The sequence below is a fragment of the Atractosteus spatula genome, chromosome 2 (assembly GCF_055471065.1).
Source record: "Atractosteus spatula isolate fAtrSpa1 chromosome 2, fAtrSpa1.hap1, whole genome shotgun sequence".
Taxonomy (NCBI): Eukaryota; Metazoa; Chordata; class Actinopteri; order Semionotiformes; family Lepisosteidae; genus Atractosteus; species Atractosteus spatula.
In genome coordinates, this window is record NC_142707.1 from 20,311,473 (window position 1) to 20,337,841 (window position 26,369).

At 35.1% G+C, this 26,369-nt stretch overlaps 1 protein-coding gene across 1 annotated transcript in view; it reads left to right on the plus strand.

Annotated features, from left to right (window-relative positions):
- Positions 1–26,369, plus strand: part of LOC148839412 (dynein axonemal heavy chain 6-like) — a 132,053-nt gene that overhangs the window by 22,466 nt on the left and 83,218 nt on the right. Inside the window, exons 18-35 of the mRNA XM_088935888.1 lie at positions 812–1,159; positions 2,632–2,973; positions 3,220–3,622; positions 4,538–4,728; positions 5,205–5,450; positions 6,534–6,655; positions 10,959–11,130; positions 11,536–11,640; positions 12,337–12,455; positions 13,406–13,480; positions 14,203–14,290; positions 15,966–16,216; positions 17,152–17,383; positions 18,993–19,046; positions 19,603–19,748; positions 20,126–20,194; positions 20,699–20,885; positions 21,956–22,035. Coding sequence (XP_088792014.1) covers positions 812–1,159; positions 2,632–2,973; positions 3,220–3,622; positions 4,538–4,728; positions 5,205–5,450; positions 6,534–6,655; positions 10,959–11,130; positions 11,536–11,640; positions 12,337–12,455; positions 13,406–13,480; positions 14,203–14,290; positions 15,966–16,216; positions 17,152–17,383; positions 18,993–19,046; positions 19,603–19,748; positions 20,126–20,194; positions 20,699–20,885; positions 21,956–22,035 — 3,230 coding nt within the window. The remainder of the gene's footprint in view (positions 1–811; positions 1,160–2,631; positions 2,974–3,219; positions 3,623–4,537; positions 4,729–5,204; positions 5,451–6,533; positions 6,656–10,958; positions 11,131–11,535; positions 11,641–12,336; positions 12,456–13,405; positions 13,481–14,202; positions 14,291–15,965; positions 16,217–17,151; positions 17,384–18,992; positions 19,047–19,602; positions 19,749–20,125; positions 20,195–20,698; positions 20,886–21,955; positions 22,036–26,369) is intronic.

A 26,369-nucleotide genomic window follows, 5' to 3' on the forward strand; every position in this document is an offset into this window, starting at 1 on the left:
ACAGTACGTGAAAATATGTTGCTGATTTAGAAGTTCATTACATCAGGATGAGCCTACGGGAAAGGCAACATATGAGGTCCCAGGATTTGATTAAAATAGTGCTGTCACATCAGGCTACAGTACCTCAGTGGTGTTCTGTAGTGAGAAAACTCTTCTGCCCTACAATTAGGTCCATTACAGTTAGTTAAAATCTGTCTTAGTTAAAAGTCATGATACAGTATGTGGTCTACCAGATGACCTATCACTGATGGACACTCGATACAGCATTGAAATTGCTGAACTTGAAGTTGTTCTCTTGTTATGCTGGACATTTTAGTTAATTTTAGCTTGATTTATACACAGTTATACACTTCATTACTTGTGTCCAACCCCTCTTTCACAAATGAGGTATTTAAGTGCTTACGCAACAAAATAACTAACTATGTGTATCAAAATTATACACAGAAGCATTTAAAGCATTTAAATAAAGTTCAGAATCTGCCACACTTTGTTTGGAATATTTAGTGCCCAATATTAAACATACTGTAATTTCAAGCATTTTTAAATGAAATATAATAAATTTTTATTAAGGTTCATTGTTTTATCATAAGTTTAATAGTATGTACTATGCATAGTAATGTACTATAGTATTGTAATCTAATTATTTGAAAGTCAATATGTAGCAATCAGATACATTTACAAGCTTTTTGCAGTAATCTGTTCATTGCAGGAATATCTTCTTCTGCAGTGGTAAACAGTAGAATGTAAAATATTTTACAATACATCCCAGTAAGTACTTAAGTAAAAAGCTAATAAACTCATACATTTTTAGATTACAGATTCCTTGAAGAAGATGGAAATGGGGATGAAAGCTGTTGCAGCTTACAGCCAGAGGTTTCAGATGTTCTGTGGAATGGTAGAAAAAGCCATACTGACTGATGTAGACGCATTTATGGCAGGAGAACATTGGGCACCCCTCGATTTAAAGTCTATTTTGGCTTTACACACAGAGCATGTTCAGCAGATAAAAAGGATGAATACTGAAAAGCGAATAAATATGATGATGGTAATGACTCACCAATACCAAAAAGACTGTTTACTGCATCCAGAGGCTGTGGTCTCCACCATTCACTCTTTGCTGCCTGTTTTTGCCAAGGAGAGAAATCTGGAACTAATGGAGGTACAGTACTTGCTGATGAAAATATTTTTTTTCATTTGGTTTTTAATATAAAACTACATAGCCAACACAAAAGATTCCATTCAATAATAAACAACAATTGTAATGGTGACCCAGTCCCTTAGACTACCACTATTTTGGAAGAGAAGAAAAATACATTTCAATATACTAGTTTGCAGTTACTGTATAATATACAGTACATTACATGTCTTAGAGTTGTAGTATTTTAACATAAATGCAATGCCATTTTCTGTCTACATCTTGCAATTTTGAAAGGTTTTTGAAAGGTTTTATAAGGATATTATATAAGGATAGCTGTTTTTCTTCATGAAGATTCCCTGTTGATTCAGTTCAGAATTTTCTTGGTCCAGCATTGATGCTTTTTTCTTTTTCTAGTGAATATGTTGTGAACATTTAGTGCTGAATGATACTGATAATTACATCCTTTTTGTGTTCTGTCATTCTTGAAAAAAGCTAGGCCTTGTTTTGCATGCGCCAAAGTTCATTATTTTATGAACCCCCGTGTCTATCTGGCTGATGTCCCATGCATCATTTCCAACTCCTTTTAACATACAGTGTATTATGTGGGGATCAGTTGAAAGCTCACTCTTCTCCAGCTTCATCTTTCCACAAGTGATTCATGAAGTCCCCCAGCAGACCCATAGAGTTGGTAGGTTAAAACATATCAAGCACTGACAGTTTACCCACTGGCTCTAAGAATGTTAAATACTCTGAACTACTTTAAGGCACATAAGTCCGAACAAAAGTCAATTTTCCTCTCTGACACTCAGTTTCATCGATATGAACCTTGTCCTGTCAGGATAAACTCCAACTATAAAGCACCCAGCTGGGGGCTTTTGGGAATCCTCAAACCCATGTGTAGAACCATTCCGCAACAGGAAAGAGACCACCCCTGTCGGAGAAGTTTGGTTCCAGAGCAACTGATATGTGTACAGTACATGTGAGACTATAGGTAGTTAGTACCTCTCCACCTCTTACACTAGCCCCAAATTCTTGCCCACCAGTGTATTCCTACATCCCAAAAGCTGGTCACCAGTACCAAGAGCCATGCTATTGTGATCTGTCTCTCTCTGTCATATTGGCATTGCATCCACACTTTTACTCTTTACCTCATGTTTGGTAAGCCCAGAAGACAGCTGCATTTATTTCAGGTTGTGTCCAATTGTGTTATATGATTTACCCAGCCACCAGGCACTCACAAATAAACACCACCCCTAAGTCTGGCTCCCAGGGTCAGTGCTTGTATTCCTGTTCTTGTTGAGGTTCTCAGAGATTTGGTTAGAACTGTTACTGTATGAGGAGTGGATGTTTTTTGTCTGGGATCTCAACTATCAAGGGAGATTTTACCAGGAGCACTAGGCTGTCTTAATTTAAATTCAAAACCCATGCACAACTGCAAGGTAGCTATTCTCAGGGAACCAGAAAAATAAAACATATTTTTGTTTTTCTGTCAGGTTATTACAGGAGCTTTGAAAAAGCTGGATAAAGAAATTGAAACTGTAGAAGAGTTTGTGGATCACCTAACCTTCCTGGGGCGTATCACTCTGGAAATGCCTGCTTTGGAAAGGCAGTATGATTTTGTCACCCAGTTATATACCATTGCTAAAGATTACAGAATCCCCATTTCTCCAGAGGAACTGGCCTTGTACCAGATCCTAGGCCCCAGCTTCCAGCACCTCAAATCTACTGTCCTCATCTGTGAAACTAACAGAGATGACAACATTGTTAGGTTTAGTGGTGATTTGGGAGTGTACCTAAACCATCTGCGATATGAACTCGTACATGTAAAGACAAAGGTAAGCTAAACCAACATGGCTTTTAACACTGAAAAACATAGAAATTAAGTAATGGACACATTCTTGTGAAATATTCTGTACATACAGTACATAAAAATGATAGATCCACAAGCATATAATTTTAAAATATAAAACATATAATTTTATACATACCTACTGATACCTAGTCAAAATAATGACATGAACTTATCTTATCTTTGATATTGGAATTAAATTACTTTTTACCTTTCATTGTTTTATTATTAGGTGAATAATCCAGTCCTCCTTCATTCTGAAACTTCTCCAAATGTTGCCAAAGAAATCATCCAGTCTTTAACAGAGGAAGTTGAAATATTTTCCCAAAAAGCCCACAGTTACTCAAGTTACAGGGAGCTTTTGGGGAGTTCCATTTCAATGAAGAAATCATTAACAGCTCTTTTGGAGAAGAGGCAAGCAAGTCAAGCAAGTGGTGCCAGTGCCATGGCAGTAGAAGCTGAGTTGTCTGATATTGACTATCACTTGACTTTACGAAAGCTTTTATGGGAAATTCAGGAGGAGTGGGACAGGCTATACAGGCAGTGGAAGGACACCAACTTTGATCATCTCAACGTGGATGAACTTCAGAAAGATGTTAACAGGATCACACAGACTATTTACATGTTAGAGAAAGGTAAAGTATTCAGACAAGAACATTCACCCATTACTTTATCCAATTCAGGGTCATGGAGGAATCAGAAATTATCCTGGCAAGCAGCAGGCTCAATGCTGGGTACACCCTGGATAGGATGCCAGTCCATCTCATGGATGGCAAAAACACACAAACACACCAGGGCAAATTTTCCTAGAAACCGATTAACCTATCTGTGTCTTTGGACTGTGGGAGGAAACTAGAGCACCCAGAAGAAACCCATGCGAACATGTGACATCACACACTGAAGAAATTACTTCCTTATTAATGCCTGTGGTAATTTTTTAAAGGGAATTAACTTTTTTGTGGTGCAAAAATGTTAATAATTCAACAATCAGAGAAAATAATAAATGTCTTTTCTGTTTCCAAGCCTTTAGAGTAATTATAAGAAACTGTGTTCAGAGAAATCATTGCATGTAAAATTAAAGTTTCCTTAAGTTAACAGACAACACAAATATCTGTTCAATCTGTATAGTTTTCCTAGTTCAGACAGGGCACATTGGGTTGATGTAACACTAAGATATGTCAATAATGTAATATGTCTTAAAAGATAAGATGTTTGTTTAAGGATGCAAAATTCAAGGGATTACAATGGAAAAAAATATTGATCTCACTGTGCACTTCTCAATACATATTGTTTAAAAAATGAATTAAAGTATATTAAAAACAAATCAAGTTATGTCATTTTGCTCCAATATTATGTTGTGTTCTCTAAATATTATCTTAATGTTATACTTTCCTTTGTAAATTTAATATGTAGAATATTGTCTCTAACAGTTATATAAAAGCATATTAAAAGATCCAGAATATTTATAGGAAATAAATAATTAATTCAGTTATTATTAAAAGCACATTTGCAATATCTGTAAATTGTATCTTTTATTTTTTCCCATTTAGGTTTGCCAGAAAATGATATTGTTCCACATCTAAAGCAAAGAGTGATGGATTTCAAACTCTGTTTACCTATAATCGTGGCACTTAGAAACCCCTGTCTCCGTCCCAGGCACTGGGAAGACATTCAGTACAAAATGGGAAGATCCTTTATTAAAGAGGAAAATTTCACATTGGGAAACTTGCTGGAATTAAGGGTAACTGATATCCAAGCTAAAAGAAGAATATGTGCTACTTTGCCTACAAGTTTCCATATATTATTGTGGTATTATGCATTACATTATGTGATGGTCTGCTCACTGTAATTGCAAAAGGCAAGCATTTGATAATTTCACAAAATATTTTTTTAGCAAGCACTTCTCAATTTTAATTCTATACAAATGACTCTTCATTCAGCTTTTCTATTGTCCATTAAATGCAGTTTTTTGACACTTTAGGAAAATTATATATACAAATAGCACTTTAGATACATATACTGTACTGTATAATTAAAATATTCAGAGATATAGAGTGGAAAAGCTTGAAGATTTATATCAGTAGACAGTTGATTTCTACCATTATAAAAAAAACAGTTTGGTTTTGGTTATATAATGTTCATTTCTATTGTCAAATGGCAAATGTCCATTGTACTGTACATACAAAGCTTACAACATTTTTTTCTTAAATTATGTAGGTATTTCAGTACCAAAATATGATTGGAGACATATCCAGCACTGCTACAAATGAGGCCACACTAGAAGTTATTTTACATAAGGTTATTGACTTGTGGAAGAGCACAGATTTCCGACTCATCAGCCACCAGACTGACACCTCAGCTGTCAAGGTCATAGCTTCAGCTGAAGATGTTATGACACAGCTAGAAGAGAGTCAGGTTACCATCTTGACACTCAAGTCATCACGTTATGCAAATCCAATTAAGGTATGTAGGTACTGTATATTTATTCAACATGAAATGATATTTTTATCTATAACCAGTAGTTATTTTGAACTAATTTAAATACTTTTACTAAGTTAAATGTGTCAGCAGATGACGTTTTGTTTTCTCAAACCATGATAATTATGCATATTTGTTAATAGAAATGGTCTTCAGCTGTGGCTTGAATGAGTGTGTGGTGATGGTCAGCATTACCAAGAATGTCAGCTGAATCAATACATTGTGTAAATAGAGTATTATGCAGAACAACTGCATTTTGTAGGAAAAAATGTTACTTTTGTCCACAAAGCAGTCCCAGTGAGGAAATGTACAGGAGATGTATAAAATTTAGTTTTCTTTTATAAACAAATTACACAAAAACAAACAGTTCAAAGTATATCACTGTCCAGAACACAAGTATTAGATGGGCACTAAGTCTGCCAGAGTCATAGCCTTTTATAAAAGAGTAAAACCATATTGTTGGATCCTACTATTAACTGACAGCTTGGACTATTATCCTATTTCACAAGTACAGTAAGTATGTTATTTCCTTTTCAATTGTTCTTCACATTTTAGTTATAAAGCTTTGTGAAGGGAACCACTAGACAAAGTAAATGCTAAAAATTTACATTGTCCTTTTTAGTCGGTGAATACACAGTACAGTATTATTACACTAGATAAGGAGCGCTATACAATATAAATAGATTTAATTATACTTAGATGCCCAATGTTCTCATTTGCACCTTCTGATACAAATATGACCTTTGCTATAAGCTGAAAGTGTTTGCTATTTATACTTAAAGCTAACATTTACATTTGTGTTATAATAGTATGCACATATTCAGAAGGGGGCGGTTTCTTTGTAAAATACCAACTTTTGAATACTACACATCGAACTAGATTCTTGTGAAAAAGGGCCAAATTTTGTGCATTTTTTAGGCAGCAGTAAGACTAGTGAGGATATTATATCCTCACTAGAATTTAATTTGCTGTTATCTATTGTTGATAATAATAATAATAATAATAATAATAATAATAATAATAATAATAATAATAATAGTTTGTTCTTTTCTTTGCTGTACCCTGTAGCAACAGATAGATGAGTGGGAGCGTAAACTGAATCTATTTGCTCATACATTAGAGGAGTGGATAATGTGCCAGAAAAGGTGGTTATACCTACAGCCAATCTTCTCTGCCAAAGACATCCAAAGGTATGTTCAAAAGAATTATCCATTTAGCAAAAACATTTAGTTTGTGACACTTCTAAGCCAGAAAGTTGGACATTATGGCTTCAGATTCATTTCTGTGAAAAACACTAGGGCTTGAAATTTTTAACTGAAAATAACGTCTTAAGTTTCAAGGAGATCTGCAGTCAATGGCAATTAAATTGGAAACAATAGAATGCATACAATAAAATTCTAATCTTTTAGAATTGTACTGTACATGAGCCTTGTTTAGCTTTGTAATTGTGCATACTGTAAGTCATGAATCAAAATGGTCCAATTTTTATTTATGATTATAAACGTGGTCCATTTATTTATATATGCTTATATGTGTCTAAATGCATATTGTATATAATAATAATTGCTTACAGTTACATAGTGGTTTTCTGGACACTCCAATCAAAGCACTTTACAAGTAATGGGGACTCCCCTCCACCACCACAAATGTGCAGCATCCACCTGGATGATGCTAAGGCAGCCATTGTGCTCCAGAATAGAGTAATGAAGCCAATTCATAAATGGGGATTATTAGGAGACCATGATTGGTAAGGGCCAATGGGAAATTTGGCCAGGACACCAGGGTTACACCACGCTTTTTGAGAAACGCCCTGGAATTTGTAGTGACCACAGAGAGTCAGGACCTCAGTTTTACACCTCATCCGAAGGACGGCGCCTTTTTACACTATAGTGTCCCAGTCATTAGGACCCACAAAGACTGCAGGGTGAGCTCCCCCTGCTGGCCCCATTAACACCTCTTCCAGCAGCATCCTTAGTTTTTCCCAGTAGTTCTCCCATCCAGGTACTGACCAGGCTCACACCTTCATATCTTCAGTGGGTTGCCAGTTGTGAGTTTCAGGGTGATATGGCTGCTGGATATACATACAGGTACTGTATGCATAGATTATAAACACAAATACTGTACTTTCATATATACCATTGTGAATAATTATTTGTATGTATGGTATCGGTATTCATTTTTTTGCTGGTGACACTCACATTTGTTTGCATGAATCCTGACATTATTAAAGCAAAATTGTCCTTCTTTCCTTGCTTAAATGGCTTTAAAAAATAGATACAATATTTTTATAATGGGTTGGCTATCCTTATCATCTCCACATTTGTATTAACTGTGATTAGATTACTGATTGTGTTTGAATTAGTCCAAGTACTTAGGTTAAACGTTGGTGTCATCTTTGATCTTGCATAAGTCTTGCAGTAGAGACTCACATTTACAATGTTGTGAAGGTTTTTTCAGTTTCATAGCAATATTTGTGTTTGCTAACATTTTTCTTTAATTCAGAGAAGCTAATGCATGTATTTATATTTCAAACACACAGATTGTTAAGAACTTGTATTGTACAGTATATGCATGTCTTGTTTGAACTAGTTTGCACTGGCTCAGAAACCTAAAACATTGCAATTAACTTTGAATGGTGTGGCTTCATAATCCTTTATTATGTTACATTAAGATTAGCTAGATTGGATGAGATTTTAAGGCCTAGCTTTCTAAAAATGGATATACTGTACTTAAAATAAGTGTTACAAAGAGACAAAATTCTGCTGACTAGTTTCCTGAAAAAACAAATACTAAAAAGGTGAATCATAAGTAGTGAAAGTGTGATTGCTATAAAATCCTATAGCAGTGGTTACTACTATGAGTAGATTTAATCCCTCATAAACAATATCATATGAAGTAATGTCCTAGTTTGAGCAGGAGGAATTTTCAGGTACAGTTTTACACACATTTTGGGTGTGTCTTTGAAATTTTTAGAAAAAGACCTCCACTTTTTTGTCCATTATTCTAAAAAGGGGTATTCCCTTGTATCATTTTGTACTCTTGCTAGATTACAGCTCTAATCAGGGCCGCTTATAGCTGCAGAAACAGATCTGGTTAACTGGTTAAATAGATGTTTGCTGTGTGTTAGAAGCATTCAGTCTCCTCATATCATTGGATCTAGGTCTATCTTGGTTTTTATGTGACGCTTTCTACTGCTAAGGTCCATGATTTGAGAGAAGGGGTGCGTGGCAGCTTGACATGCTGCTGTTGATCCTCACGTGGGGCAGGGATCAATGCTCTTTTAGGGGCGGAGTGGTGGCTCTGTGGCTAAGGATCTGTGCCTGTGGCTGGAAGGTTGCCGGCAGAGGAATCCTACTCTATTGGGCCCCTGAGCAAGGCCCTTAACATCCTCAACTGCTCCAGGGGTACAATGGCTGACCCTGTGCTCTGACCCCAGGCTTCTCTCTGTGTCTTCCATAGAGAGCAAGCTGGGGTATGCGAAAAGACAAATTCCTAATGCAAGAAATTGTCTATGTCAAAGCCCTGTTGTGTGATGCTTCTATCACAGCTGTCAAATTTGTATTTTTGAGACTCTAGGGTTGGTAACTTGGAGAGAGGTATTGCCATGCCATGGGGCATTCTTGTCTGTGTTCCTTAATTAGTTCTTGGTGATTGTTTAATATTCATAATAACCCCTTCATAAAATAAAACAATGGTATGAAATTATTTTTGTAGTTGAAGAAAACCTCAAATCTTAGGTTTGTCTAGTAATTCAGTTCAATTAATTGTAAAATTGTAGAAAATACTGCAAAACATTTCATTTGGAATCTCTTGCTGAATGTACAGTAATATCTTTGAGTATTAGGGAAGTCAAAATGGAAGTTAAAACATGATATTTTCTATGTTTACAGACAAAGTTGCAGTAACAGAGAAAATGGAGAATAAGAAATTAGACAGCCAGTAATTCCTAATTTCACAGGTTACATACATGGATTCCTTCTCAGTGGTTTCAAAACAGAATGTACATAAGATAGGTACCAGTTTTAATAGGAACACTCTTTTGGGATTCTGTACATGCAGCCCCTAAGGTCAACTTCTGTTCTGTTATATCCTACAATCCCATTTAAATATTTTCTGTATCTGTGTAAAAAGCATGGCATCTGTGCCCCCATCTGAGACTGAAATCTGTCACAAGCATATGCTAGAAAATATGGTAATCTGTAAGTAGAATTTATGCTATGACCATGTGTGATCAACTGCCTGGACTACTGTAAGTAGCTTTTCAAAAATGAACTGTAGTTCAAGCTGTTGCGTATAGGTTCTATTTCAGTTTATCTGAAGTGATACAAATTTGTGGATCAAGTTACAACTGAACTATGTTTCATAGCTTGTAACACATACTGTACACTACAGCCTAAACACTATACACACTTTTTGGCAGTAGCTCAGAGGGGACTTGCTGCCATTCATTAATTCACTCATTTACAGTTCATAGGAAACTAGAGAGGACACAAGAGTTTACTAAGAAATTATTTACAAGATTGTCTAAAAAAAGATTATTCACTCTCTTCACAATTGAACATTTAACCGGGAAGACAGTTAATAAAATAAAATAAAAAAACAACTTTGAGGTTTTTAGAAAAAATGCCAGCTTTCAAATGTCAAGTTTCTTGTTTTTAAATAATGAGAGAAGCTAGTGTTCCAAGTGGTTTTATTTCATGCATCTCAAAGAGCATTCGAGTTGCATATGTTATTGAAGATGTTTTGTGCATTGACAAGATTCAAGTGCTTGTTATCTTATTAAGAATAAACAATTAACAATGCAAAATATGTAGTGCATTGTGGAACAAGCAATATGTAATGCATGGAAAAAGAAAGTAACTGCAGATGCTCTAAAGAACACTAACTTATCTGTGAACTATGGACAGTTATTTGTCTTCGATGATGATGGAACTGCTGATGGCAGCATCAGAATGAATTCTGAAGTTTTCCCTGTGTAAAAGAAAGTGCTTCCAACACTCTGCAGCACTTAAATATGCAACATGACAATAACCCGAAACATATAGCCAATACCACCAAGGACTTCATAAGAAGAGAAAAGAAGAAAGTCTTAGACTTTCTTAAATTGAACTCACATGCCGAAGAAAATATTGTAACGACTATGGGTTCGTTAAGGATAAAGGACAAGAGGAGACGGTGTAGGCACACACGCACCTGCTTTTATTCTCTTTTTTACAAGCCAAAAACCAACACCAGAATTTACACACACATTAGGGGACAGACGGAACACGTACACAGGTTTAGGGTGGAAACTCTTTAACAGACTCTACACACTTAACTTTTGAGACACTAAGCTTCAGAGAACACTTTAGTTAACACAGGTCTATTTACATGAGCAGGGTCAGTTGCTGGTCATCTTACGGACCCCCAGACTCCCCCCAGCTACAAATGTTTTGATTGCATTAATTTAAAAATGTACTAGTATAATCTTAAATGTTAACACATTTTGCACAGACAGCTTCCAGCAGAAGCAAAGCTATTTTTAAAAGTGGATCAGACTTGGAAGGATATAATGCAGAGGACTGAAAAAAGACCCAATGCTCTAAAGGCTGCCACTAGTCCTGGAGTTTTGGAAATACTGCAAGCTAGCAACATGCACTTGGACAAGATACAGAGATGTCTCGAGGTGATTTTGTTTTATTTGAAATGCTAATTCAGAACCTAATGTTCAATAATAACAGAAATCTTTTCTGTTTTCAATTTTACTGGTACATGTATTAACTAAGATAGATCAGGAATTAAATGCATAATTTTGGATCTAACTTTCCAAATGTGTTGTATACTGTAACTATGACTCCTGGTTCTTACAGCCTAGTAAGAATCTTTGGTAGAATATCTGAAAAACTCCCCCGTTTTCCAATTAAAATGGAGGGGTCTTAGACAAAATCTCTTTACCACAACAAAAAAATATTTTTAAATGGTATGTAACATTAGTTTTAGATTGTTATATGCCTTGGTAATAACCACCAAAAAGCTAATGGTAAAAATCATGAAGTGCATGATTGAGTAAATTATGTGATTATTTCTGCAGGACTACCTGGAAACAAAGAGAATGGTTTTCCCGAGGTTTTACTTCCTTAGCAGTGAAGACCTGTTGGATATTTTATCTCAAAGCAAAAACCCAAACGCTATTCAGGTACCACATAAGAAAGAAAATGAAAATATGTGATATACAGTATGTCATATACTCTAGAAAAGTGTGTGTAAAGGCTAATTCTGAATTTCTGCAATAAGTAGAAATTGTTTCTCTGTATGTAATGATTAAAATATACAGTAAGGTTGCAATTAGTTTTCTAATTAATAAATCGTATAATTAATTTAAAAATAAGAGCTTTTGAAGTTGCAAAAGGGTGCTGACAGTGGAATGGTAGGATTTTACAGACCTATCCATGCTGCTTTGTTATTTATATCTTATACTACAATTTAAGGAAGTAAACTTGTGTTCTTGTATAGTGTGCATTATATACTGTATATAGTGACGTTTTTATTAAAATCATAATCTAAACAACATTTTTAATCTGTACAAAACAGAAGAATTCAAGTGATTTTCTTAAGTGTATTTCCTAGTTTTACTTATATAATTTAAATTATTGCTTTTTAAAATATACAGTACTTATAAGTACTACTATGTTTAAAAACCACAAATCACAAATCACACTCCATATTAAATTATTAATACTTAAATCACATTAAATACATTATCTTAAATACATTTTTATGCTGACACATGATTATTTAGCAGACATACATACAGTATCTGCTCTAATACAGTACTTATTATTATTTCAGATTTTTATATAATTCTGTTTGTGTTTTATTTCTTCTGTTACAGCCACACTTGGCAAAATGCTTTGACAATGTCCATTCGCTGGACATCCAGGATCAAGCTAAAATTCATCCAGTTGTAGCAATGCTAAGGTCTGCAGAGAATGAAACAATACCCATGCCAAAGTATGTACTCTATAAACTGCATATAAGATTGCAAAATACAAATGTAGAGAGTTTTCAATGGAACTGAAATCATCCTCATTGCAAATATTTATTCTTAGTTTTGGAAGATTGAAAGATACAGATGTTTTCATCTCTACAGGTTTTGCATGAAGGGAGACTTCTGAGGCCTTCAGAATGTTAGTATTATACAGTATAATGGTTATTGTAAAGGCCATCCATAAAGCAAATTAGTAGTTTTGGTACACTTTGGACCAGTGTACAGCAGTATTTCAAAGTGTAACAACTAAAATCCAACAACTAAAACAAGCTGGTCCAATAAAAAACTATTTTTGCACATTTCTTCAATGTCTAATGTGGAACAAATACTGTACATAAGTTCATTAAGGAAACTATTTTATAGCCTACTATAAAGGTAAATGTGCATTCTTGTAACCTTTTTTAGACAGGTGTCATGCCTGACATAGCTCAATGTATTTATAAAATCAAAAAACTAAGTTCAATAAGATCAATTAGTAGTAATACAATACTTTTTGTACGTGTGTATATACAGTATGCATACACGATTTACAGAGAGACATTAAAAATGCAACAAATGCTATTGGTTCCAATACTGATATATTGAATACAGTGTATATTAATTTATAATTACTTTCAAAGGCTATTATGAACGAAATGCTTGGTCAGTTGTTTGAGAGAGAAGTACATCCATCAAGTGGAACACTGTTGTTTACTGTTAGGATTCCTTCACATGAGCAAATGTTGATGGTTTAAATTGCCTGTTCTGCTTCAAGACTATCTTAGGCTGATGAAATATAGATAAAGTTAAAAAATAAAAGTTCAGGAAATATTTTTCAGTACAATGCAGAAGATAAAAGAGTTTAAAAATGTTTCCTAAAAATGACTAGCAATAAATCTGTAAAGCATTGGTCCCTTTTAAATTTGTGTTCCAGGAATGTTCAAGTACGTGGACCTGTGGAACAATGGTTAGGAAATGTGGAAACAGCAATGTTCAACACAATAAAAAGGTATTCTTTTTGTGTGATATTGGTTATATATAGTACTGAGTATAGGCTAAGAATCTGTGCCTGTGACTGGAAGGTTGCTGGTTCAAATCCTGCAGCCAGCAGAGGAATCCTACTCCGTTGGGCCCCTGAGCAAGGTCCTTAACCCCAACTGCTCCAGGGGTGCTGTACAATGGCTGACCCTGCGCTCTGACCCCCAGCTTCTCTCCCTGTCTGTGTCTCATGGAGAGCAAGCTGGGGTATGCGAAAAGATGAATTCCTAATGCAAGAAATTGTATAGGGCTAATAAAGCAACATTATCACATTATTATCATTATTACTATTGTAATTACTCATACAATATAACTTTGCTACATAATATGTTATTGTCCTTCTATAGAGCATGTAATTAATTTAAGGAAATAGATACCAAAGTGACAGAGCTCCTGTTTCTTATTCTGAAACTTTTGTTAAAATGAGTGTGGTTAATAATTTTTTGGACACCCTTTGGCTTCTGCAAACAAACATGCTTACACATTGTGTGCACAAGATCAGCAGTATTACAGCACTAAACCCCATTTCTGGCACAAAATCTGTATGGAGTGCATCTCACACAGTACTATTTGTTTACATGAATGTTTTTGCAGATTCTTTATTTGCTCAGTGTGATTCTTCACTGGCAGCCAAATGTGAAATAAAACAGCAGCCAAATAAAACTATTAAATGCATTTCATAATATATTTTAGGCATTTGAAATCTGGAGTAATGGAATGGAACCCATCAGAATTTAAAAAATGGGTACTGTCTCACCCTGGACAAGTTGTCCTTACTGTGGTAAGTATAGTAAAAGTAACAAATTGGACTTCCTGTCATACATTTGAGTAAAATACTATAACTAACAATTAAATAAACATACAGTATAGCCTGTCATGGGTTACCCTCTTGTGTTCTGAGATCCAGTTCTATGAAAAATAAATTTCCATTATTGACCATTTAAATTTATTTGTATGTTTTTGCTGTATATTAACTAAATTAGCATTTAGCAAAAAATGTGTCAATAATAAAGGCATTCTGAAAATTCAATAAATATGAAAATTATGTTAATAAATTTAATAATGCCTTAACAATACATTTTAAATGAAAAATCAAAAGCAAGTTATTTTATAGAGAAACAGAGAAATAACAGTTCTCTAGTATAATAATAAGAAAAGGGCAGTATAGGGTTTTTGAGCCAGAAGGGTTAGGAGTTGTCTTGGGGCAAACTGGTCTTTGAAGGAACTGTAATAACACCCAACTTGCCTGTAATAATGGCCAACTTGCCAACTTCACAGAAGCTGTGAAAAGCCTCAATCAATAACAAACAGTTTCACTGTGTGTCCATAAGTTAAGTGTATTTGGTACAGTACATTACATATGAGTGTTACTTAGCAATGTGTTTATGTAGATACTGAGCTTTCATCATATTAGCAGTAGTTTGATTTTAGGAATAAGTTGGGAAAACTGCTGTAAGAATTAAGTAGTGGAAAGAAGGGGATTACAGTAGAGTCTTGATGTGTGTAAAACCTGTAAAACTCACCAATGAGACCTCCTGCAACCTACTCCTTTGATCCCCATGCGTTTTTTAATGTGTTAGCTAAGGGTGGGGTCCATCACATGATGTGATAGTAGATGCTAAATGGAATCATTTTTGGTTAGTGTTTTTTGCTGTGAATAAATCTGTGTTGAATTTGCTTTGTTATCCTGTGGACATATAGATGGGGATGTGGGAAATAAAACTGAATGGTATTATTATACAGTGAATACAGACATAACTATAGGCTAAATATATCAAACAGAAACTATAGTTTACAAAAAATTCAACAACGGGCTCACACCGCAGACGACAGACCTGTTAGCACACAACAAACATCTCTCTGTTCATAATGTTGTTTGTCACATTTTCAATCCCTATGAGACCTTAGTGTGGGTGGAAGTGTGAAAGACAGATAATTAACTGTTGACTAAACGAACTGGCATCATGCAGGGTTCAATATGAACACAGTGTTATTATAGCAAGCTTTAATAGAATTGGTAGAAAGATGCACTGTTCCAGCAGTGTTCAGTAATTGAATGAGGGTGAGAAATATCACAGACTGCACCACATTTTATTAAAAACAAAAAAGAAGGGCTTCTAAGTCTCAAACTTAAAAAATGAAACTGTAATTAGAATAAAGCATTGTGCTGTTAAAATTAAATATAAAGGTCATTTATGTACACAGTAAAAAAATCTTCAGTTTGTCTTTGGTAAATATTTTGGTCTATTTTTCTGCTTCAGTGACTAAGACATTATACATTAGCACACGACTGATATGACTGACTGTTCCCCTAACCAAGGCAAATGTAATCAGTTTTTCAGAGATACAGTATGTGAGGATAGATAATGTCTTTCTTAATGGTACAAATCCACACTGAGATATTTAAAGTTGATACACCTACAGTATGTTTATTTAATTTGTATTTTATTTTACAGACCCAGATAATGTTTTACAAGGAATGTGAGCGTTCCTTCACTGGCATGAATCAGAGTGTGAGTCTGCTAGAGGTCTTCCAAAACCTGGTGCATCGTCTTGAGCAGCTGGCTGACCTGGCATCAAACCCACTTGCTCCACACCAGCAAGGCACTGTAGTGGCACTTCTGACAATTCTTGTTCATTGGAGAGATGTCCTGACACACCTCATCCAATTGAACGTATCTAAGCCTGATGACTTTGAATGGACAAGGTACAGTATATTAAATATTTGTAGGCACTTCACCACCTAATAAAGTACCCTGTTTCTGATTTTTGTGCAAGTAAATTTCACCCACAGCTACTTATACTAAAGCTTTCACAGCTGTCTTTAGTTTCTAAGACACACAGATACTGTATAGAAAAACAAAACAAACATCTACAGATAAAATATTTCACTTGTCCTTTAATCTGTGCAGTGTAGGCATTGGTGCCCATTTTACTGTTACTATTGTTGTCTGATGTGTGTATAATAATGTTCATTTTTTTGGTCTACTGTATATAAGCTTAAGAATACATACAAATATAATCAGAATTGCACCAGGAATTGAAAGTTCTGGCCAATAGCAAGCCATTTCCACTTCATGGAATATAATGTGATAATGCAGTGCACATCCATCTCATTGATATCCTTGTGGCTTTTTAGAGAATTAACATTAGAAATATGGTATGTTAAAAAAATTAAAAACGTACAAAATAGTATGCTTTAAACATGCTGTGTATTAAGAAAGATAAGCTGACCAACTTCATAACCCCTGCTATTGTTTTTTTAATTACAAAAATTTAAATTAGTAATTTAAAAAATCAATTTTAAAGATATTTAATCTTTTTTGCTTCAAGGTACAGTACAGTTGAATTTGTTCTAATCTCCCAAACAGTTATGCTTTGATATGGGAAATAATACAATTTTAAATAGACTGGAAATCAAAATCATAAAAGAATAATAAGCTACCACACTGCTAATTAATTTTACTCACGTAATGTTTCTTAAAAAGTAGAGCGAAGGGTTTTTAAAATAAAAACCATGTATATCCATGTCCATTTAATATTACACAATAAGCCATTACTAGAAGTTTAATAAATACACTATCCCAGCTAGAGCTTTATTCATTAAGAAAAGAAGCTTTTCTTTTCTTCTTTTCTTTCTAGGCAGCTACATTATGAGTGGAATGAGCAAAATTCAATGTGTTATGTAGTTCAGGCAAATGCCTCCTTCGTATATGGATATGAGTATTTAGGCTGCTCCCATCGATTGGTCATCACACCACTTACTGACCGCTGCTGGCTGACACTTACTGGGGCTCTGAACCTCCATCTCGGAGGAGCTGCTGCTGGACCTGCTGGAACAGGCAAAACTGAAACTGTCAAGGACTTGGCTAAGGTATTTGAGCTATAATGACACCGGAGATTTTTATTGGACCTCTATACAATAGTAAAGTAGAAGTGAGGTTATAGCTATTAATGAAAATATAGAACAAAATATTATTTACTGGAACATGTTAAAATAATGGTTTTAATGATAATGCACTTCAGATGTTATTATTATTGGTATGGTTAGGGATGCAGTAACTGTACCGCTGTTATGTATGTTTTTATAAGTTGAGCAGGAAAAAACAGGTACAGTATAGTTTAAGTTTAGAACAAAGAGAAAAAGGAAGTAATTTAAATAATGTATTATGAGCTATTGTTTTCAGTTATTTGATTCAATGGGGCAATAGTTGTTGAAGTTTACTGCCTGCTTCAAAAATATTGCAGGGTACAGAAAGAGGGCTTTTAATTTACTTGCAGTTGTTGGTAGAGTAGCTCTCGTTTTCGTTACCACTAACTTGCTCTGCAGATGGTTATTTTTTTATCATCATATATCATATAATACTGTCATCACAACTGATAGCTGCTTCATTTAGGAGAATTTGATCTTTACTGTCTTGGCTGAAAAACATCAGAATTTCATCCATTAACTTTTCCTTTAAGCTATACAGTACAATGTACACCAAATATGTAACCATAAGACTGAATAAGAACATGAGGTACAGGAGTCATACTTCTCTTATTTAGAAATAATCATAGTAACGTGAAGCATTGACTTAATATTTTAGGTCATGCTTAACATTTAGAAATTCAAACATATTCCTCCAATAAATAATCTAAAAACATATAAATGTATTATATTTAATAATGTATGTTTTGTAGGGTGTTTTGAAGTATCATTAGTGGTTCTAATTAAAATAATGACTGTTGCTGCTGGCAACATTGTCATGCATAAATGTTTTTTTTATACCCACTGTGCCACTCTTATAGGAAAACAGTATGCCATTAGACAGTTTAGCAATCTTATCATTGGAGAAATATACTGTAAATCCACTTAAATTTTAAATCTGAGTCATGCAATTCCATTTCAAGCTTTCATTATGGCAAAGCATTGTACTGTAATATTATGAAAATCATTGGCAATGGAACTGGGCATTGTTGTAAATGAATAACCCAAACTGCATTCTAGCAGTTGATAGGAAGATCAATGGTTTTAAAAGTGATACTGAAGGTTGTTTTCTGCCAAATATTGGTGACACTTAACAGGTGTGCTTATTTTGCTAAACTGTGCTTATCATCCATTTATGCACACAGTTTAATCCAAAGATATGATTCTGGACTACATAAAGCCTAGACTTTTAGAATTTCTAGATTATGCTATAACCTCCTTGCTGTAGGAGAAGGCACTTGTCCCTTCCCACTGTATCTACATTTTCCAATTAATTTTAAGATAAAATGACATTAAAATACAAAATGATAATACTCTTTATATTTATACAGTATAATTTATTATATTAGTAATATACCTTTATTATTATTAGGTTACATAATGTTATTGTTATAAAGTCCAATGGAAGTGAAAAATAACAGATATTTGGTGTGATTTACGACTCTACTTTTGCTGTGTTTTAAGGGATTGTTGTTATACAGTATATCTGTAAAGATTTTATTTTTCCTTTTAGGCTCTTGGAAAATTCTGTATGGTCTTCAACTGCTTTGAAAGTTTAGACTACAAGGTATCAATTCAATTTACAATATACAGTGCTTACTGCATACAGTAAATCACTTACTGTAACTTGTTTTTCTTACCGAAACATGATTTTTACTTAATTTCTTTGTTTAAGGATGTCTGTGCTACTGAAAGAGGCTGTAATGTTATGCAGTATGTGGTGTGCAGTCAGTTCCCTAAGATTCCATCATCTATAATTGTAAAATTCAAAACAAAAAAAAATCATGTGCCTGTTAAAACACTGTAGCAGGTCTAATAAATAAAGCAATTTCATTGTGATTTCACCCCTATTTACTAACTTAATTTAATTTACATCTATTTTAGAATAATCTCCCTTATGCTGCAGTTTAGTTTTTTGCTACTTTCTGCTTTGTTCCACTGCAATGTTGGCCCTAGAAGATGGTTACAGTAGTGTTACTTTTATTTTATCAACACACAGCAATTTATAATGAATTATAAATCTTGATGGCTCTTAGTATCATTCTTTGTTTTTCCTTTGAAATGGAGGCTTCTCTTTGCTTTTAATACCCTTCATAACAATCTCAATCCTTGTCTTTTATTAGATAATGGGCAGACTTTTCTCTGGTGTGGTACAGTCTGGAGCCTGGTGCTGCTTTGATGAATTTAATCGTATTGATGTGGAGGTTTTGTCTGTAATTGCATCACAGCTTCAAGCCATCAAGGCTGCAAAAGATAGTCAAGTTTTGAGGTACCTATTGTTTTCAAGCTACCCATTTTCTGTTCATAGTTGGAAAGGCTCATATTGACACAATAAATATTTTATAAATTAAAGTTCTTAAGACTATTACAATAAAGAAAATGGAAAAGTGATGGCATATTAATTCTACCACATTCAGGTTGTTCAAACTGGATATAAAGTAAAATAGATTTTATTGTATGTTAAAAAGATATATATTTATGATTTTAAGATCAGCATATGAAGTTATGTACAGTAGCAATATTAAGGGTGCTTGTTATTGATAGTTATTACCTACTATAGTCAATATTATACTACTATAGCCAGTAATAATATGCATGTGTAAAAGAGCATCAAAATCAATCTCATCAAATCTCATTCAATTGCAGGTTTGTTTTTGAGGGTAGGGACGTACGTCTCAATGCTTCTTGTGGAGTATTTATTACCATGAACCCAAGGTATAGTCAATAAATTTAGAATACTTCATGTAAGTGGCTTGCTCCTTATTTTTAGTTTCTTTACAGCTTCTGTTAAGAACTTTTAAAGACTGAAAGAAAGCTATGAAACAATATTGTTTAAGTTTAAAAGTTCTTTAATCTCTTTGCAAGTGATAGGCAAGCAAATGTCTGATGGCTCAAAGACATGATCAAAAAACATGTCCTTAAATGCAATGTTGAAATGAAATGGATATAATATTCATGTTGTATTTTATGGGACAGAATTTACTAGATATCAGTCTGAGACCAGTTTGCTTCTTACAGTACATCTCAATGCATTCAAATAGCAATTTTTTTTTTCAGTATAGCAGTATTTTAAGTTCACTGTCAAGCTTTTAAAATGTTGTTTTTTACCACGGAGGAAACTGCAGATAGGACTGAGATCCAAAGTGAAATAGCTTTAGACAAAATGTTTCACCTCAGGGATAAAATAATTCAACCCGGTCCTCTCTTCTTTTCTTTCAGTTACAAAGGAAGAGTAGATCTTCCAGACAACCTTAAATGTATTTTCAGGCCTGTGGCAATGATGGTGCCTGATTATGGACTCATTGCTGAAATTATGCTGTTTTCAGAGGGATTCAAGTCTGCAAAGCAACTATCAAGGAAAATAGTCAATCTTTACCAGCTAGCCAGCACACAACTGTCACAACAGGTATGTTTATACAATATATAACACTGTAGAGTATATGTTTTCACATCAATATTATCAAGGTATTATATATATACAGTATATACTACAGTTAAGTATCTTCTTCTTAGTACTAATCATTCATTATGTATTGCTGAAAGATTAACCTCTCTGTGTATCGTACTGTGTAGAAAAAAAGTGGAGCTCACATCTGGTTTCTAAACATACTATCTGAATTTGAACTAAAATGTGTGATTGCAAACACAGAGGTTTGCTAGTTTTAATCACTCTGTTATGAAGGTAAGGCTTCATAGAAAATAGGAATGTCATTTGTAGGATTATTAAATAGATCTTTTCATATATGAGATTCATATAAGATGACAAGAACCACCCATAAACAATCCATACCTGGCCAGACTGGATCCTCAGATTCAGACAGAGTACCTGAAGGGTAATGTATGCATATAGCAGCTCTGGCCGCTAGCACAATTTTGTATCATGTAAAACATAAACCCAAAAACAGTAATGTGGTGTCAGTTGTATGCAACACCATGACTCAGTGTCAACAGGTCTCACTACTTCTCAGTTCAAACAATCTTGAAATCCTCTTACTGAGTCCCTACCTACTGTAGCTTAGTGTGCCTCCACATTTTTTACTACAGTTGCTTTCAGCTTTCCAAAGTATGTTGGTCTTACATTTCTCAGTTTTTTTTTCTTTTTCATTCCTCACCTTTGTATATTACTATGAAAGATACATGTATTTTTTCCCATTCTACTTGTTTTACCATCCATGTCAAATAGCCTTGACAGAACTGTAAACATTGATTGTCTACTCAACTATCACTTTCTCTTTAATGTACAGTACACAATGTTTTTTTATCCACCAGACAACGTCCTTACATTTCCTTGTGAAGTTTGCAAGTGCTTGTAAATACAGACTTTCAGGGACATGTACTGTACCAAAAAAAAAACAGACTCTCTATTGAAATCTGATTGTGATTGTGTTTTATAAATCAGGGAATAAAACATTGTGCTATGTTATTGAGATATAAAATTACTACAACACATTACCAGTACTGTTTTTGATTTTGCAGGATCATTATGATTTTGGTATGAGAGCAATAAAGTCAGTATTAGTTATGGCTGGACAAAGGAGAAGAGCTTCAGTAGAAACGTAAGTACCACTGTTAAAAGCCTACTGTCACAGGTGTCAGAAGGGACAAACCGTGGAATGGCAGGAGAGCAGAAAAAGACCCTATGCGTACGGGGGATTAGCCCAGGCTCAGCAGTTCAGGAGTCACATAGAAACCAATGCCCTCAGGCAGCGGACGAGGGGCAACCTGGTGCTAGGTCTCAGGACATCTGAACGTCAATGCTGAGCAAAGGTGAATGAGTGACCCGGAAATATATAAACCCAGAGAGAGAGACACCGGAAGGACAGCAAAGCACAGGAAACTAGGGACAGGACAGAGTAGGAGCGCCCTCTGGCTGCAGAGGGCGTGACAATACCCCCCTTCATGGGTGGCTCCTGACGCCCATACAAATAAGTGAGCTGCTCAGCACTGAGGGGAAAAAGAACCTCACTTAAGTGAAAGGAAACCTCCAGGAGTCCACGGCTGAGAGCTGCCCCGTCCTCCAGGGTATAAACCTTTATTGGGTAGAGGAAGGGGGGGTCAGGTAGAGCTCCAGAGACTTAAAACAAAAAAGACAAGTAAACAAGCACAAACCACAACAAAGGTACTGTAAACCTGAGAGACCAGGGAAATAAAACCACAAAAAAACAGATACTGTAGGAGCCAAAAGTTCCAAGACACATGGCACCAGAGAGAAGGGGAAACCAGGAAGTGAAAAATCAAAACACCAAGCAAAAAACAAGAATAAAAACACAAAAACCCGAAAAAATACCGCAGACTGGGCAATAGGCATGTTCACATTCTATCACTGATATAGGAGTGGACAACCCGAGGAAAGCCAGGCACAGGACCGCTCACAGGCACGGATGACCAGAGTGATATCCAGTAATGAGGATAGGAGGGCCAGCTCAACATTCAATCACGGATGCCAGAATGACAACCCAAGGAAAGCCAGGCCGCAGCCCGCTTACAGGCACAGGAGTTGGAAAAAGCATCCCGCAATTAAAGTAGGAGAGCTGAGAGAAAAAAAGCCCAGAGAAAAAAAACTGCTGAAAAACAAAAAGTGCCGCTCGCAGGGTCAGTAGGAGGCTCAGCATTCTGTCACAGGTGTCGAAAGGGACAAACAGTGGAATGGCAGGAGAGCGGAAAAAGACCCATATGCGTTGCAGTGAACCGGGTTATTATCCCGGGCTTAGCAGTTCAGGAGTCATATAGAAACCAATGCCCTCAGGCAGCGGACGTTGGGTTACCTGGTGCTAGGCGGGTCTCAGGACATCTGAAAAAACAAGGCTGAGCGAAGGTGAATGAGTGACCAGGAAAAATATATAGCCCCAGCGAGAGAGACACCGGAAGGACAGCAAAGCACAGGAAACTAGGGACAGGACAAAGTAGGAGCGCCCCTCCGGCTGCAGAGGGCGTGACACCTACAGTACCTCTCAGCAGATCGCTTGTGAGACCTGAGCACATGGAAAAACTCAGAATGGCAAAATTATGGTGCAAGGAGATTTTAAATAACAAAGTTTCTCAAAATATATATCCCGAAGAAATAATTATTCTAACAACCCAACACCAACTACCACCAGAAATCCCTTTATATATCAAAATGTCTTAATTAAACCAATATGAGAATGTGACTCTCAGGCCTTCACTGAATTAATCAACCAACTCACTACATATTTACATGTAGTAGAGGCCTGAATGACCTCTAATGGCAAGTCAGCTGAAATTACTGTATTATCCTAATTCTGATCTGCCACAATTACTTGACCTTGCTGTGAGCTTTCTCTTTATGACTGTATAGTTGTACAGTACTTATACAGACATGTCTAGTCACACACTTTAATTTGATTTGGTGATTATATACAGTAGGTGCTAGCAGTCAAAGCCATGTCTTGTCTTTTTATGTTGTATTGGAACTCTGCCACATACCCAAGATCCATGAGGTCAGTCTCAAATGGCAGTCTTGGATACATTGTATCCTGATAATGCCAAAGGTTTTGTTGCTTTTTGGGTGAGATTCATTCTCCCATATTTGAGTTAAACATTCTCATGTCTTCTTCTTGGTTGGCTAGCAAACATCATATTAGCCTTGAACATCTTAATGACAAACACTGATGTCAAAAGTAGTTTGTCTTTTGTATTTTTTACAGCCATTATAAAATTAGTTAAGGTCACTAATTTACCTTAGATATCTGAATAGTTCTCTGACTTCCCCATGATGATGTGATACTGAGTGCTCTGCTTTAGCCTCCTTTAACATTTTGTGGCAATAAAGCAGACTTCAAAGAGGTTTTACAAACTTTCTGAGTAAAACTACCAATCTAAAAACAATTGAGGGTAAATTTTATTTTCAACATGTTTACAGGACATGAACATTTGAACATTGTGTTTATGTTACTGTTTTTAAAGTTAAGCTATTTAGTACAATCTTAATGATTACCTACATTTTTTTCTAAATCAGCTTTTCTTAAGGGAATGAATGTATATGAATGTTAATAGACTATAAATCTGTTACCTGTTATTACAATGAGTACTACCTGTTAATACCACATCAACAGAAGTAACTGCATCAAAGCTACAGCATCACCTAGTGGCATGTTCTAATTTTATACAAAATAATTATTATTAAAATATACAGTATGTACAGGATTAAATTTTTTAGAAAACCTCCTCATTGTAATAGTGCTAAATGCTTTAGAGAACATGTGACCATTTGTTTCATTTTGGTGTAATTATTAATTGGACTTGGATTAATTAGGACATGAAAATGGCTTTTAATGGATTCTAACAGTATCATATGACTATCTTCCCCTTTTCAGTTATTCTGCATCCTTGTTTTATAGCTTTGTTTTTTTTCCATCCATCCTACTTCTAACCTCTTCACACAGTTTAGGGTTACAGGAGAGCCAGAGACTATCCCCACAAGCAACAGGCACATGGCAGGGCATCGCAGGTCACATACAGACCCACACACCAGTGTCAATTTTCTCAAAAGTGAATTAACTTACCACAACACTATATCTCTGGACTGTGAGCGGAAAACTAGAGTAACTGGTAGAAACCTACATGGGGAGATCATGAGGACAATGTACTGTACAAACCCCGCGCAAATAGCACCACAGATCTGGAATTTCACCCATGGCCCCATGGCTCCGAGGCAGCAAATGCTAAACACTGTGCCACAGTGCCACCCCACCATTGTTCTTTATAATATTAAAATATTCTTTAAACTGTTTTATAAAGAATCAGTAATTTTATTTTCAAAAATAGATTAAATGTATTTAAAATATTAAATGTCTTAAGATAACATAAGGTTCAGACTGCAGAAAACAAGCCAAGGATTAATTTCCTGAAACAAACAATTTTTGCCTTTTGCAAAAAAAACTCCAATCCTAAAATGTATTAATAGTGTTGGCATAAAGTGCTGCCAATCAAACAAGAAGGTACACTATATATTTAATTTAGGATTTAGTCATGGGTGCCTAAAAAACGACAATGCTAAATTTTAAAAGTTGTTTCCATTGGCCAATTGAAAGGTTGCAGGCTATATGAGCAGCAACATCACCATGGCAACGAATGGTTTATCCAAAATGTCAAGTAACAATACTCTGCTTCATCTTGGACATCCCTCTTTTAATTACTAAGTAAATAAAATGACTCCAAAACCACTGTGACGTAACCTACAGACTTATAGTTTAAATGCATTATGAAAAGACAAACTTGTGTTTCTAGCACCTGTTGCTTGTTTTGTTATCTGCATCTTGTTTTGTAATGCTTTAATTTTGAGCTTTATTGTTTTATATGAAAGCAAACCTAAAGAACTTTAAATTGTGATCTTGAGGACAAGAGTTTGCAAATCAAAGCAGCAACTTTAATCTTCAGAGATAATGTTTTCAATATTTTACGTTTTAAATAATTCTGTTGAGTTAGAGACTTTGATTATTCTCTGATAGTTTAGGAGATACTTAGAGAATCATGGAAAGATATAAACTAGGCCACTTTAAAGTCTGGTAGCACCATCTTTTTATGGAAGCAGCAGCACTAACTGCTATGTGAGAAATCTGCATGTCTGCAGAACTATTTCACATGCTCAGCAGAAAGTTAGAAATGTCTGGGCTGTCAAGCAGACACTAATCATCATTTCAAACAGTATAAAAATATGACACAAAAGATACTGTATAACAGAAGCAGACATTTGTTGAAATGGGACAATGTCACCTAATATCATAATTGCAAGGATTGCATTTTTCAAATAAATACGATGTGTTTTTAATACTACTAACTAATGGGTAATTAGTTAGTTATTTTATTTGCATAAAATTGTGGGGCAACCACTGTGGAGTGTTCTCAAGCACACAGCAGTAATAAAAGACAT